The sequence below is a fragment of the Corticium candelabrum genome, chromosome 14 (genome assembly GCF_963422355.1).
Source record: "Corticium candelabrum chromosome 14, ooCorCand1.1, whole genome shotgun sequence".
Lineage (NCBI taxonomy): Eukaryota > Metazoa > Porifera > Homoscleromorpha > Homosclerophorida > Plakinidae > Corticium > Corticium candelabrum.
Window position 1 is genome coordinate 3,902,284 of NC_085098.1, and position 11,687 is coordinate 3,913,970.

An 11,687-nucleotide genomic window follows, 5' to 3' on the forward strand; every position below is an offset into this window, starting at 1 on the left:
GGAGGTGTGTTTTATCCACTAGTTGTTGTAAGTCTGGGCTTATGGTCGCCGTCTAGTCTCTAGATTTTAAAGTCAATCTGCAGAAGAACAACATTCCACAGTCACCTCACAATGAGCCAGGCCACGTTCTATTTCCACCAACGGCTTTCTATTAAGCAGTATAAAAAACGGCGTATTATTTGCAAAACAGCATGCATGCACATGCGTAAGTACATTTGCAAAGTTTTAAATTTCTGCGCAAAAACAACACGTTTTTTCTATATACATGTATATATATATATATATATATATATATATATATATATATATATATATATATATATGAATGTGTATAAGCGAACTTAGCGAGTGCTGTACGTTCTAGCTATATAGAAATAGATCATCGATATAACTACAGAGTATTGACACAACACCCTCTAACTCACGCTATCACTCATTTCCAACCTCTCGTTCTAGGGAACGTATCCTTCACGCAGTTGAGATCGTTCACATTCACGTGACGCATAGCAAGTCGTATACACAACGGGCACGTTGTAACTATACATGCGTATATATTGTAGTCTAAGAGTATTTGTATGCGATCACCCAACACCCATCTAGCGTGCTTGGCTTTCTATCACCCAACACCAACCTAGCGTGCTTGGCATTCTATGACGATGTGCAAAAATACTGACCACTCTTCTACGTTCGAACGTATCCAGCCTTTAGACTTCTAAGACATAGAAGCTAGACATGGGCGAGATCGATCATTCGCCTCTCTAAACCTATCAGCCAGTCGAGTAGTCGCAGTGTAGCGAACATACTTGTCTTCTATCTAGTCGTGTAGGTATAGTTACAAGTTGAAACGGTAGTAAAATCGCACTTCTTGTAATTTGGTGAGAGTGAGTGGGACATTGACATCCTAGGCTGGAAACTGTCATAGATGGCTAGATGACATTGATCAGTAACATCGATTAGTGACATTACACATTAACATCGATTGCTAACATCAAACATTAATTAACATCGATCACAATGACATCGAACATTGACATCGATCAAAGACATCGTATAACACCGATTGGTAACATGCATTCGTAGCCATGGATTGGTAACATAAATTAGTAATATCAATTGGTAACAACGATTTGTAATATGAATTGGTAACATCGATTGATAACATAACATAGATTGGTAACATTGATTGGCATGAACGTGAGATACAAATGCTGACAAGGGTTGGTCTTTGCAGCACAGAATGTCTGCAACAGGTACAAAACGAACATTTATGACAATTCTAAGCTTAAATTAACAACAATGTGAATGTTTGCCGTCAGACTGTTTGTTGTCAGACTGTTTGCTGTCAGACGCTGATTTGCAGTATCAATTCTTCCACTGCCTACGTCCGAGCGTACTCTGTGTCTTTCCATCGCGGCTATCAATGAACAGCAGCTTACGCACAAGACCATCAAATGCTACTTATCTGCCGTACGTCTCCTTCATATTCAATATGGCCATGGAAACCCATTTGCGTCTGCTCTTCGCCAACTAACATATGTTCTGCGTGGAGTGCGCCGCACTCAGGGTAGAGCTGCGCGCGATCAAAGCCGTCTGGTCTCAGCAGCCCCTTAGCTACGATACGGTTATGCTCTGCACAGCCTGCTACACGGGTTTCTTCGGTTTTCTGAGGGCGGGCGATTTCACTGTGTCATCATTGCCGGCCTTCGACGCTGCATCTCACCTTACACCTCAGGATATTACGACCGCCTCTCACGAGAACCCAACCCTAGCGAGTCTGCACATCAAGCAGTCAAAGACAGACCCCTTCCGCCGCGGTGCCGATGTCTATCTTGGACGGAGCGCCAATGACATCTGCCCGGTATCATCGCTCTTGGCATACATGGCTGTCAGGGGCACTCGTTCTGGGCCGCTGTTCATCTTCAGCGGCGACTGCCCTCTATCCCACGACAGACTGGTGCAGACGTGCAGCGGGCGTTGTAGTCATCAGGGCTAGATTGCTCAGGGTTTACTTGCCACAGCTTCGGAATCGGTACCGCCACTACTGCCAATTAAGGCTCGTGGCATAGACAACTCTACCATCAAAGAGTTGGGACGGTGGAAAAGCAAGTCGTTCGAGGCGTACATAGTTGCTTGCCAGGCATCTTGTACGCTGGTCGACTCTATTTCATTTCATTTCCACCCTCTCCTTCAACGTTTGGTTTCCAGTGTCGGTTGAGATCATTCACGTTCACGTGATGCCTAGTTAGGAGTCCTACGCAATACCCAACGGGCACCTTGTAACTATAGCCATTGTAAAGTTGGACAATGTCATGAAAAGTTGTAGTTTAGGGTTATCTTTATGTGATCTATAGATTTCTAGCTTACCTGGAAGATGCGATATCGACTTCAAAAGCGTGTCCAAATCAGGGGCGGTGGAGGGAGCTCGAACCCTCTAAACTTTGAGCACAACCTCTATTCTTGTAAGCAAACAGTACCCTCTTAGTTTATGTACTCTGATGTCCTTACATGATTCCACCCCCAACTTGCGAGTCTCTCCGCCACCCACATGATAGCAACTTAGTTGTAGTTTGGGGCTGGACTGAGTATAGAAATGCTTACACATACTATGTGTGCCGCTGTCTTTCATAAAGTTAAAAAGTGCATTTAGGGTACTAATCAAACATTGAAACGCATTTGATAAACAAACTAAAAATAAAAATAAAAAGTAGCGAATAAACAGTATAAAACTGTAGTCTAACAAGTAAAATCAGTTTGCTGCATATAGTCTTAGAAAGCATGCATTACATTTAACTTTGTGATTTCGATGTTATAGCTCTCACACGGTAACAAAACTTTTATAATACATGTACACATTGATTAGACCAGCACGTAGGAAGAGCGAGGTGACAACCAGCCCCGCCCATCCTTTGCATACTCGATCACATGGAAGAATCAAAAAGCAACGTCGCTATGAACGCTTGGCTGCCACAAGCTAGTTATCTCTATTTTAATTTATGGTAAGCCAAGGAGGTGCAAGAAGGGTGCCAGACGCCTGTAAGCTACTAGAGGTCTAGAACATATATCTAGACATGGTAGATGTTTCGGATGCCATCGTGATAATGGCGCACACAACTCTATGATAAACGTCGATTATGACTGCATGAGATGGAACCCTGTCGACGGCAACGTTGCCGCTGTCGCGTAGATTGCAGTAGACGTGCAGATTTCACAAACAGCAAACTCTAGCTGTAGTTGAAGATAATTATTGAGATATGATTGCACGGTGTGCATACCAATCTGGTCTAGTGAAGACCAAATCCGATATTTAGTTAGCCGATTTTTGGCTATGCGGCAACACCGACTTCAAGGGCTATTCTCACCCGACCCTATATATCGCCATAGCCGCCGACCCCATATGCGTAGCCGCGACACACCAGCAAGTGATAGAGGATAGTCCCATGTGGTGTTTGTCTGCCGTGTTAGGTCATACTTTCTTCGTTGTGAGTTTTAAACACGAGAAGTTTTTTGTCGTAACGCTAATGGAAATTGTGCTAGTGATGTGATGACGAGCAACCTAGTGCGACATCTGGTTTTTAGGGACTCGACACACAAGGAAGTGATGGTATGCGTTTCGTTAGGCATTGTGGGTCGCACACCAGGAAGTAGATAGAGATCGGCAGCATAAAAAGCGTTGCCAAACGTGAGACGAGTGACTGACAAATCGTAGAACGAAGTCCTAATCCCATAGAATCGTAACGACAAGGCCACTCTGCCTCGTACAATACCCTTCCCTTGTTTAACTCCGCTATGTTTACGGTTGGACGCGGCGGCTGGAGAACGGAGTTCGTCTCTCCGACGCCGTGCCACATGTTGTGACGCGACGACCGCCCGAGAGGACAGCCTATCGCCATTCGCCTAAACGTTTGCAGGAAAATGAATCGGCGCCTCTAGCACAGATTCTGACTTGAGACGTTCAGTCATAATCCCACGGATGGTAGTCTAGCACCAGCCTTTTCATGCAAGTGCAAGTGCCAAATGTCCGAATCAATGGTTCCTCTCGTACTGTCGAGTTGAATTACTATCGCGACGACACCACATCAGTAGGGTGAAACTAACCTGTCTCACGACGGTCTAAACCCAGCTCACGTTCCCTAGTAGAGGGTGCACACACCAACGCTTGGTGAATTCTGCTTCACAATGATAGGAAGAGCCGATTGCCACTCGACGCCCACTTAGCATTTTACGAGTATGAGTGAGAACACGAGAGGACTGGACCGACGACTCTTCTACGTTCAGGACGCAGCCGAGACCTAAAGGGCGTGGCCAATAGCTCAATACTACGCGTCTCGTACCGATCTCCCATTCCAGTTGTCGCAGTGTATCAAACACACTCGTCTTCTATCTAGGCGTGTAGGTATGGTTACAAGTTGGCACTCTAGGTATTTACTCTTCGCGCTTTCTGTCATTTGGTATTGGAGTGACCGTGCAATCGCAATAATTAGTTGCTGTATGCTTTCAAAGATACTCCTGATACCGTACACATGCGAGACCGTACTGTAGCAATATTATGCGTATGTGTAGCAATAGCACATTTCTGGTTGGACACCACTGCATCAACACTCTAAATGCACATTGGACCATTTCTGTACGTAACGGTCAGACTGTTTTGTATAATTTAATTTCACAGGTGACTGCATTATTTCACTTATGTTTAGTCTCTAGATAATCAGTCTAGCAGATTAGTAGTCAACTTTTAGCAATAAGTAATTTATTGGCTAGATAGTTAATGCTTTATGACTGCTAACGAATCAACCCACTCTTTCAAAAATTTTTGGATCCGGGCCAGCCTTCTCACGTTCTTCATTGTCTGCTTGTTAACCCGAGGCGCGCACATAAATAGATTTGTACAGTACCTACTAGTATCTGATCTCATAATTAAACCTATTATATATATATATATATATATATATATATATATATATATATAGGCATGCTTGTTAGGAGCCGAGGGTTTAACAGTTTAGCTAATGCTCCTTAATTTTATTAAATCGTGCTAATTAGACGATAAGCTTTTTACTTTTTACATTTATAGTTGACCAATTACAAAGCTGACGTACTTTCAGATTATGATAACAATTCAAACTAACCTTGATGTCCATTGGGAACATCCTCATCAGAAGAGTTGTGACTTGAATCCATTTCCTGATCTTCCGAATCTTCAGCAGCTAAAACAATTGCGTTTACAATAACACGAATAACAAAGCGTCCCAAATTGACAGTGTAACACGTATATCTCTATGTAATACTGAAGTCAAAGGTGTCAGTAGATAGAAGTTAGTGGTCTAGAACTCTCACTACCTCTACTGTATACTATAGTATATGCAGACGCACACGTAGTGTAAACTATAAAGCAGCTATTTACGACTAAGCAGTCTAGAGAACTGCGTGTAATTTGCAAAGCAACATGCATGCACATACGTACATTCGTAAAGTTATAAAATTTAGCGCTAAAACAACATGTTTTTCTTCTTCAAATCTCTTAAACTTTAATTGCATGAGTACATTTATGTCTCCAGAAAACTATATATATATATATATTTACCCTCTTCGGATTCCTGTAAAGTCTTGCCACGTCTGGACTGATACGTTATGATGAAGGCAGCGACGATGATAACGACGAAGACTACACCGCCGACTGTTGCTACAGAACCCTTAACAATAGTTGTGACATCTTTATTCGTTCTTGCATGGAGCGTTGAAGATGTTGACCAAGGATAATCTTGTTTTGTTGATTTCATTGTGCCGGACGACGGTTTTACCACTAAAGGCGATGTGACAGAATTTTTTGTTGTTGTTGTTGTTAAATTGCGAGAGTTTGTTGTTGTTGATTTTGTTGGTACCGTTTTCGAACTCATATCAGTAGTAACAGTTTTAGAAGAAATAATGGCAGGTGCTGCCTTTGATTGAGGTGCTAGAGATTGTGGCTGAAAACCACCAGTGACCCTTGATGTGTTGTGCAGCGAATGGCTAGTAGTTACAACATCCGTCGATGCTGTTGGCTCGATAGCAGAACTTGGTTCTGACTGTTTTGTTGTGATCTCGTGTTGAGGCGTTGTAGGCATATGTGGTGGAGGCATTATAAATTTACAAACCCCAAAGCTATCTTCCCTGTATCTCTCATAGCAACCGCAAGTTACATCATTTGTTGCCGTTGCATTCTCGACAATAATTTGATGCACCTGTGAACATTCCCCGACTCTATGACACTCGTCGCACGGATTCGAATTGCTTGAATACGTTTCTCCGGCTATGGCTCTGTGTAAGGCTTCTCCGCCCCCACCCCCTTCCACCACCAGGTGCCGTTCCTACGCCACTAAAACTATTTTCTATAGACTGCACAAAATTTAATTTTTGATGAAGATAATTCACTGAGCTGTAAGCATGTTACATGACCTACTCGAGATCAGCCTAGATAGTGTCACCCATTAGATCCGTGGGTCATCCATGCATATCCTCATTTTGTACGTGTAGTCTTCTCTCTAGGTATATACGTATCTAACGGCTGATGTTGCCAATTTTGAAGGACCAGCGACGCCAATCAAAGCATATATAGTCCCACTGCTTTTGCGTCTGTGTGTGCATCTACACAAATGAGTTCGAGAGATTATAGACTATTGACTCTATTCCAACACTCAATAATGCATGCACGCGTCTCATCATCACTCAGAAGGCTGTGCTAATGGTGAGTTTAGTTCTCTAGGTTATCTATCGGCAACGCCTATCACCACTTTGCAGTTAGATTTCTCTACTTGTTATTGAGTGCGCTCAGAATGCAAAAAAACTGAAGTTGAGATGTGTTGGCGTTTCTGTTGATTTCCTCTATATTCGCGTTTGCGTCCAGGTGTGGTCGGAAAAGCTAGCTACAGCATTAGCTAATAAATTGACCAATTATTATCTTATAATTAATAAAACTAATAAAATATTAAACCAAGATAGCCATAGCTAATAAAGAGACTGCACCATTAATGTATATGGTCATTTATAGAATTAACAGTCAAACAATTTGCAGATTCTTCGAGCACAACGCATGCATGCTATTAAAATTTATCATCAATAGAAAGTAGAGTTGCTTTTAATGTCAATGGTTTATCCATCTCTTTTTACGTTTATCTGAAACAACACAGCTATAAATTTCCTACTTGAGGCTTTGCCCGATAACTGAGCTATACGTGCATGGTTCGTTTAGTATTGTGACTTCCAACGTAAACGTGTGTGTGTGTGTGTGTGTGTGTGTGTGTGTGTGTGTGTGTGTGTGTGTGTGTGTGTGTGTGTGTGTGTGTGTGTGTGTGTGTGTGTGTGTGTGTGTGTGTGTGTGTGTGTGTGACTACACTCACCCACTCTAACTATACAAACCTATTAGTAAACTAGCACACAGATCGAGTCTGCAAATGTTGCAAATAGTGTTAACTGTCCGAGATATCAATATGCTGTTTCTACTTACCGTAATTGTATAATTAATTATTTTATTTGTGATTACTTTACTGTCTTTATAAGCAAGTGTATTACGTATACAAATAATAAAGCGATCCATTTGTTTTATTATTTATGTAGAGAATAAAACCCTAAGGCTAGATGCATATGCTCACCCTCACTTGGTAGAAGAGGAGTCCTTTCAAAACATCTTGTAAATCTATGTTTGTTGTAGTATCCGCATACTGCAAGTACAACACCAATGGAAAGATAACCGACAACTACTCCGATGATAATTTCTACTGAATATGACATCGTCGAAGTTGCAGATCCTGTAGGAACTTCTGTGGTGCTTGTTGTTGGCGATGCAGTTAGATATTGTGTTGGCTGTGGTTTATGACAAGTTCCAAGTCTATCTTCTACGTATCCCTTGGGGCAGACGCATTGTATATCGCTCGTTCTAGTTGCTTCCTTGGCAACAATGTGAAGTCCTGCACATTCTGTGACTCTTTGACACAGCTCGAAAGGGCTCGAACTATTGGAGTAGTTGACTCCAGCAACACAAGGTTCACACACAGTCGGAGTGTCCTCGTGACAGAATTTTTTGACACCGAACGCAGATGGACAAGATTTGCATGCTACGCTAGTGCAATTGTACCCTTGCTGCTTGCAAACGTTAGTGGATGTTGCAACCTGGAATACACGCAACCAACGTTTAAAGGCTAATCAATGATCTAGACTATGCACTGCTTCATGCATGCTTCACATGCAATAAAGTCACTGTTTAGATGCATACAAGTCACATGCATGGAGTCAATGCCTCAAGCGTTCATGAATAGTTGCAAACTGTCCGAACAGTTGAAAAGAGAGCGGACAAACTAGAAGTCGAGCTGATTGACCGATGACTACAAGATGAGATCGAGATAATGCGAATCGAGGACACATGCAGAGTGACAGAAATAGGAGATTAGAGTCAAAGAACTAAATTCAAAGCATTCGATGAATAGCCACTCTCAAGAAGATGCGTGGATAAGCAGCAATTTGACAAGTAGAGCCATCGGAGTCATGCAAACGGCCATTTTGACTCACGACTCACAAGCATGTCATTCTAGCTACCATGCATGTCTAGGTAAGCAGTTAATCATCTAGAAAAAACAAGTTAGTTTTACCGTACAAACCACAGAACTTCATACCTTGAACAATGCTAAAAATATCAATCCTAGACACAAGTTGGCCTGACGCATCATCTTCTGTTTCGTTTTCCTCTCAAATCCACTGTTTCATAGACAGCAATGGCTGTTGGGAATGTTTTGGGGAGCGTCGACGTCAGAGCAATTCATATTCACGTGACAACTAATTAACAGCGAATTCTATGCAATGTATACGTTAACGGGCGCCTCGCCTTGCCTTTTGACTATACCTATACCTTTAATTAAGCGATATCAAGTACGTTGTACGTTGTGTAAGTATCAACCGATAATTGTGTAAAGCAGTACACGCAGTCTACCAAACAACCGGGGAAATTAAGTTCGCGATATGTCCCGGATAATCTGACCGTCTGTAGGGCGTATCGCTAGCTTGTATGACGACATCGAATCATCGGCTCACAGTCTAGTAAGTCTTAGAGCTCAGCACATCTTACAACGCATCGTTGACAACTGATCTATTCTCTGTTTTTTTGCGTGCCTTCCAATTTTAGAGAGATCTAGATACGCCTGCAAGAAGACGAGCAAAACGGCCAATTATGACGTCCGTCGGCCGGTAGCTTCGACTATTTGTATTTCGCCCAACCTAGAGAGCGGAGCGAATCCAACCTACTTGGTTCTTAGATGTGCCTGCACTATTGCTTTCTTCATAACTTCTTGTCAAGGTAGAATCTTCTCTTGTTTGGAGGTGCAAGACCAGGTCAAAGTGACGATGATTATGGCGGTTTCTGGTCGTTTTGACTCGCGGTGTAATCGTACAAGGTGAGTGTTAATGGCATTTGTTGTAAAGCATGTGGAAGACTGTCGTTAGCACGTGCACTTCGATGAGGAATCGGTTGCGTTGGAGCTGGCTGGGTATGAGTTTTCTTGGGCTAATGTTACGTAGTTTGTTGTGAGCGGTCAAAGTAAGCGACATTCTTTTGTTCTCTACATTTTGCCCAACTGATTTTCCTCCATTTATCTGCATGAACGCAGAGTAGAACAGTTGCTTCATTCGCGCATGTGCTTTCCTAAGCCGTCAGGTCTCGCTGGCACCATGCAAACTACCGCCGTATCAACGCTATCAGCTGAACTCACGACAGCATGGCACGGATTTGGACGTGACTTGTTGTGTCGGGGCGGTGCTACTTCGCGCCATTTAGATATCTGCAGTTGCTTTCACAAATTAGCGAGCAATCGTTCCCTCAAGCCGGCGAGTATCCCACGGCAGCTGTTCAGTGTTGTTGCATCAAGAATCAGACTGGGTCCGGCTTTTGACATTGCTAAGCTTCAGGTCTTTCTACGTGTAGCTTACTGGTAACATTTGCTTGCTTCACAGTGTCTCTGCATTCTGGCAGTCCTTTGTAGGCAGTGAGGTAGAAAGCCTTGTATCTATTCGTGGTTGTCGAGCCCTCGTCTTTGATTTGTATTCTCCTTAGTTAATTAACCGCGTACATACAGCCATTGACCTTGAGTGTGCGGTTGATGTTCCATCATGAGTGGGCAAAGTGGGAGTGGATTTACGCCTCCTGCAAAAAAAGGTAGAAAGTCAGCCGTAGGAGACACGCACGTATGCGGTTCATGCGAGGTGTGGGTGCAGCGAGGTGTGGGTGCAGCTAGGTAGCTCTGCTACGTACAGAGAACGTCACGGTGGGACTGAAATGCAACACCCTGGCAATGAGCGTAATGCATCCTCTTTTTCTTCCTACTTGTCTCGTGGAAGCAGTAGAGCATTCGATTTGCGACAAGACAGTTGCCTCTGTAAAGCCTGCTTTGCTGATTGTTTAAGAAGACATCCTAGAGAAATCCCTAGATGGCAGAAACAATGTGAGTTTCATTGTGCTGTGTGTCACCAACAGAGTAGTGAAACTTGTACTTGCGGAGAAGTGAAGAATTGGTCTGGCGTCTCAGATGTTCCACAGTGCCCTCAACTGGTTTGGAAGAGGTTTTTTGGCTTAGAGCAGGACATGCACTTAGACAGTCCCATTTGTGAAGAACACTTCCAAATGATGAAAACTTATCTAGGATGTCAGCAGTGCAAAATATGTGATCGAGGTGATTGGGATAAAAATTTGGAGATGTTGGGAGAACGAGCAGAAGTAGTGTCACTTCTTTTTACTCAGTTTGAAGGATTTCCACAGCTATCTAGCAGAGGCTGTGTATGTGGAAACTGTGCTGCCCTATGCCTGTCTGATCGTCAAATAGATATTGCCGGGGACCTTCTTTCAAAGTTTGATAATAGCAAAACTATGGCCAAAGTCACCTTGTCAGCTCTCCATACCCTTGAAATCGATGGTTATTTAATGTACAAAGATATCATATCCTCCTTTGAAGATGCCATGAGAGAGGCCAATACCTGCTTAGATAGTCACTCTTTGAAAAAGAAAGTCTTGTGCTTTCGAAGATACTTTGAAAAACACGTGGACAGCATAGATAAGTATCGAATTCATGTTGGTCCTAGAAAACATGGCTACATGATATATGACGAAACATTTTTTCATCCAAAGTGTGCTGCAGCTATGTACAGAAAGATCATTGAGACTAGGTCAACGTCATTTACAGCCCAGAACTTTCGTAATTTGATTAAGGAACAGTGCAGCATGCTACCTGTTTCAGGAAGGTTCGATTATCGCTCGTTGTTTCCAGATGAAGGCAAATCTCTGTCATTCTTTAAAGCAGTTTATTCATCCTGAGTTAAAACGATTTTTGGAAAGTTGTGCCAGAATTTCAAACACCACTGAGGTTAAAAGCAATTGAAGTTGCATATGGTCATTGTATTACTTTGCAACTTGCTAGATAGAAGGTCTTGTTTTCTTCAAACTCTGCTAGGATTGTTTGCATTTGCTAATGGCCTTAGAGACAGAGGTTTTCAGATTTTGGGTATGTTTGGGATTCTGCCATCCATCCAGCACATCAGAAATCATGGCAAACATTGGGCTGTTGAACGAAAGTTGATTAATGAGTTAGATGTGATGCAGTTTTGGAGAGTGACTGTTGACAACTTGGAATTCAAGATGGCTTTTGCAAAGAAGATTTTTAGTGGTGGATACCAAA

General features: G+C 42.7%; 1 protein-coding gene across 1 annotated transcript; it reads left to right on the forward strand.

Annotated features, from left to right (window-relative positions):
• The first annotated feature begins 10,294 nt into the window (after window positions 1-10,294).
• On the forward strand, window positions 10,295-11,687 carry LOC134190305 (uncharacterized). Its single transcript, XM_062658758.1, has one exon. It carries the CDS (start codon window positions 10,295-10,297, stop codon window positions 11,324-11,326), a length of 1,032 nt encoding a protein of 343 aa, XP_062514742.1. The 3' UTR covers window positions 11,327-11,687.

Bases quoted from the DNA above. Each gene is read 5' to 3' on its own strand.
- LOC134190305 (XM_062658758.1), top strand. From the start codon at position 10,295: ATGCAACACCCTGGCAATGAGCGTAATGCATCCTCTTTTTCTTCCTAC.